At 49.2% G+C, this 4,032-nt stretch overlaps 1 protein-coding gene across 2 annotated transcripts in view; it reads right to left on the bottom strand.

The window, feature by feature from the left end:
* Nucleotides 1–4,032, bottom strand: part of Ubap1l (ubiquitin associated protein 1 like) — a 19,569-nt gene that overhangs the window by 8,066 nt on the left and 7,471 nt on the right. Inside the window, exons 2-3 of one of the 2 annotated variants that reach the window (XM_021205867.1) lie at nt 3,080–3,314; nt 590–1,162 (exon numbers count right to left, since the gene is read on the bottom strand). In XM_021205867.1, the coding sequence (XP_021061526.1) occupies nt 590–1,162; nt 3,080–3,199 (693 nt within the window). In that variant the 5' untranslated portion in view covers nt 3,200–3,314. Of the gene's footprint in view, nt 1–589; nt 1,163–3,079; nt 3,315–4,032 lie in introns of those variants that run through there. The other variant, XM_021205868.1, reaches the window with a different exon arrangement.

Below are 4,032 nucleotides of genomic sequence, written 5' to 3'. Positions count from 1 at the left end.
CCCGCCGCGAAGCTTAGGTGTGTCTGGACCCTGGGCTTACTTCTTCCCCGGGCACTTTCCACGTACTCCTGCCACCCTGGTCTTCCCAGCTACATCAGCCCTGCCTGTCAAAAACTGATCTCACAGCCAAGCCCGGACCTCTCTCCTCTTGACCAGCTTTGTCCTATGGGTGTCTGGTGAGAAGCAACTGAATATTTCTCAATTGAGCCACCAAGCTTCTACAAGCCTTCTCTGTGGGGAAACCTTAGATCTGAGCCTTCAACCGGCATTCGTTGAGCGCCCCCTGTCGGTAGCGCCTACTGCTAGGTGCCCAGGAAACAAAAATGAATGTTACCCACCCTGCTCTTAAAAGAATTCATATTCCACTGCAAGAGAAAGATGAGACTAGAAACTATGGTTATTAATTATTGTGATGTGCGCCCCTGTGTGAAATCAAGAGAAGGGGGAGCCTCCGGGTAGCATATACTATGCTACAGGGCCGGGTGGGAGAAGATGACAAAGAACACTGTATGGAGGAAGGACCCTCGGTTGAGGACCCTTAACCTGGAGGCCTGGCTTGGGGCCTGAGGCCTTGGAGGAGAGTTCTTACAGCAACTGTGGGCTTGTGGTTCCGCAATGGAGGCATGGCGCCGGCGGTGGAGGGCCGTGGAGGCAGCTCTGAGACATTTGGGAGCTGCGGTGCTGGGCCTGGGACTGGAGCCGGGCTGGCGCACAGGCTCAGCGTGCGGTGGCCGCGGAAGCGGTGCAGGAGGGCTCGAGGACACGCGGCTAGTCTACTCTCCGAGAGGCGTCGCCTGGCGTCTGTCAGCTCAGACCTCATGTTTCGCAACACATCCAGGGAGCAGCGACGATGGCCTGCAGGGGAGCCAGGCTGAGGGCTGCTGGAGTCCATGCCCTCCTCACAGGCAGAAGAGGCGTCTTCCTCGTCCCCCTTTTCTTCTGTTTCTTCTTCCTCCTCCTCCTCTTCCTCCTCCTCTTCAGGAGGTTCTTGCAGTCCAGCCTCTGGGTCTCTGATTTGAGCAGGTGCAGGCACCTGACTGACCAGTAAGAACCAGGCTGGAGGGGCTGATGCAATCCCCAGGTCATTGCATTGATGGGAGCAAGATCCTCGGATGGCTGCTTCCACCCAAAAGAGAGCCTTCTTTTCCAGGCTGAAGTCATACTGCAGAGAGATGAACGACACGAGGCTCAGCTGTGGCAAGCCACGGCCATGGGGCCATAGCCCTCAGTGCTGGCTTGGGGACCAGGTTCAACTGTCAGTTGAGGAAATTTCCTGGCTCTAAACTTCAGGTATCCTCAGAGCCCACTCCCATCTTCCCTTACAGATATTTCTGAGGCCAACAGACATCATAACAATTTAGTGGTAAACTCTGGCAAAAAGGTCAAATCAAGTGAATTAATAAAGTAAGAACGCTAAAATGCCAATATTTAAAAACCCTCCGCTCTGGGGCTGGAGAGATGGTTTAGAGGTTAAGAGCACTGACTGCTCTTCCAAAGATTCTGAGTTCAAATCCCAGCAACCTCATGGTGGCTTACAACTATTGTAACAAGATCTGGCACTTTCTTCTGGAGTGTCTGAAGACAGCTACAGTTACTCACATACATGAAATAAATAAATAAATCTTTAAAAAAAAAAAAAAAGCCCTCCGCTCAAGGCTGGGAAGATGGCTCAGTGGTTAAGAGCACTGGCTGCTCTTTCAAAGGACCCTGGTTTAATTCCTAGCACCCACACGTCAGCTCACAACTTTCTGTAACTCTAGTTCCAGGGTATCTGACACTGTCACATAGACATACACTAATGCATAGAAAATTGAACACACACACACAAAATAAAATAAAACCATTCACCATTCAATATGTCACCAAACAATAGCTACCTCAAAACAATCCACTAGAGTTCTTAGGGTCTGGAGGCTTAACTCCGATGGCAGAATGCTTGCTTCATGCACACAAAGCACTGGGTTCCAACCCCGGCACTACACAGACAGGGCATGGCTGTGCATACCTGTGAGCTCAGCCCTTGAGAAGCAGAGGCAGGAAACCAGGAATTCAAGGTTCTTCTTGGCCTCATAGTGATCCTGGGCTACATGAAGCCCTGTTTCAAAAAAAAAGCCCTAGCAATTACTGAATAAATCTTCTTCACTCTCTGGACCTCAGGATTCTCCTGAGCAAAACTGGTAAGAGCTGAACTCCTTTTTATTACTGTCTTGTTTTTGACATGTGTCTCACTATGTAGCCCAGGCTGCATGGGAACCCAGGTCTTCCTGCCTCAGCCTCCTAAGTGCTTGGATTGAGTAGCACGTGCTACCATGCACAGGAGCCCCAGACCAGTTTCAAAGTTCCTGGGAACTTTAATTTTTAAAATCTGTGTCTAACCTATGATACATCTATGTTACAATATGAGTAACTCTTCCACCTTAGTTACTGTTACAGCCCTATGTTTTAGTATAAATGCAACATATATCTCTCCCCTAAATCTTTAAGTAAACTCATTTTCATAGAACTTTAAATCATTTTCATCCTGAGGTTGCCTGAGGCACCAACCCTGCAGAGCACAAGAAGCTTTCAGGCCTCCAGCAGTGTGCTCTGTCTGTGGATTACTAATCTGTCCTAATGTGCCCACAGAGCTACTTGCACTTTTTTTGGACAGGGCCTCTCTATGTAGCCCTGGCCATCCTGGAACTTGATTTGTAGACCAGGCCCCACCTGCCTCTGCCTCCCGAGTGCTGGGATTAAAGGTGTGCACCCAGCTAGTTGCTTGCACTTTTAACAGAGGATTTTGGAGATAGTCTTATCAAGAGGGACTCTAACAGCTGATGAGAAGAGGGGACGAACCGGAGTATGCTGGTGGTGACATGCACTTCACACAGGTCGCTCACACAGCTCCCAGCTGACCTAGGGAAACAACCTCGCAGCCCAGACACCAGCCACTTCCATGGAAGTTAGTGACTTATTTTCACACTCCCTAGACTATTGGAAAACAACCCAAGCTTCCTTTACAATCATGAGACAGGCCCCAGGGGCTCAGCCTCAGTCGTCAGAGCCAAGGGCAAAGCTAGACACTCGGAGACTCACTTACCATTGTGCCCAGGAGGAGCTCTCTACAATCCCGGACACTGAGCTCAGGCACGGGGTGGGGCTCTGTGTCCATCACAAAGCCCTTGGGCACCTTGAAGGGGACACCATCCAGGGCATTCATTCTTCCAGAGAATGGTGGGACAGTCTCAGAAGTAAGTGGCCAGATGGCAGGGAGAGGCTGTGGAGTCCTCAGAACTGGGCTCAGGCCACACTCTTCTATTTGGTGGCCCTCACAGCTGGAAGGAAAAGATGTAGCGGCCAGTGTTGTACAGAGAAGAGATGAGTAAACCCCACAGCATCCACATTGGCTGTTTTCTGTCCCATAGGCTGCATGCACCCCAAGATAGCTATGAACAGGGCTCAACCGAAAACTATAAACTTACTTAAAACATTATGAGATTATTTTTCAATTATTGCCTTGGTTTGATAATTCAAACCCGTGTCGTTCTTCTGCGAGTTGTCCTCTAACCTCCACATACATTCTGTGTTGTATATGTATGTGCACATATATACAATAATAAGATGTAATTTTTTAAAAGAACAACAAAATAAAGTGTACACCTCTATAGGCTAAAAGGCAACATCCCAACCCAGGAAAGAATAGCCAACCGTCCTCAGCAAGCACCCCATTCCATAGGAAATAATGAAAGGTGTTCTCAAGACTGGTGGTGACACAAGGGGGTCAGGCCACAGTCTCTTCTGTTCAGCATGACACCAGATGCTAGCTTGTGCAAAAGGGGGAAAGCTAATACAGATACAGATTGCAAAGGAGGAAAGCAACCATTATTTATAGATGACACAGTTATAGGAATCTATGAACAGAACTCTTAGAATTAGTAACATGACTTACAAAGGACACCGGAGCCGGGCGTGGTGGCGCACGCCTTTAATCCCAGCACTCGGGAGGCAGAGGCAGGCGGATTTCTGAGTTTGAGGCCAGCCTGGTCTACAAAG

Source organism: Mus pahari, chromosome 10, assembly GCF_900095145.1.
Source record: "Mus pahari chromosome 10, PAHARI_EIJ_v1.1, whole genome shotgun sequence".
NCBI lineage: Eukaryota > Metazoa > Chordata > Mammalia > Rodentia > Muridae > Mus > Mus pahari.
Note: the sequence above shows the minus strand (reverse complement) of the source record. Positions and strands in the feature narration are given on the sequence as shown.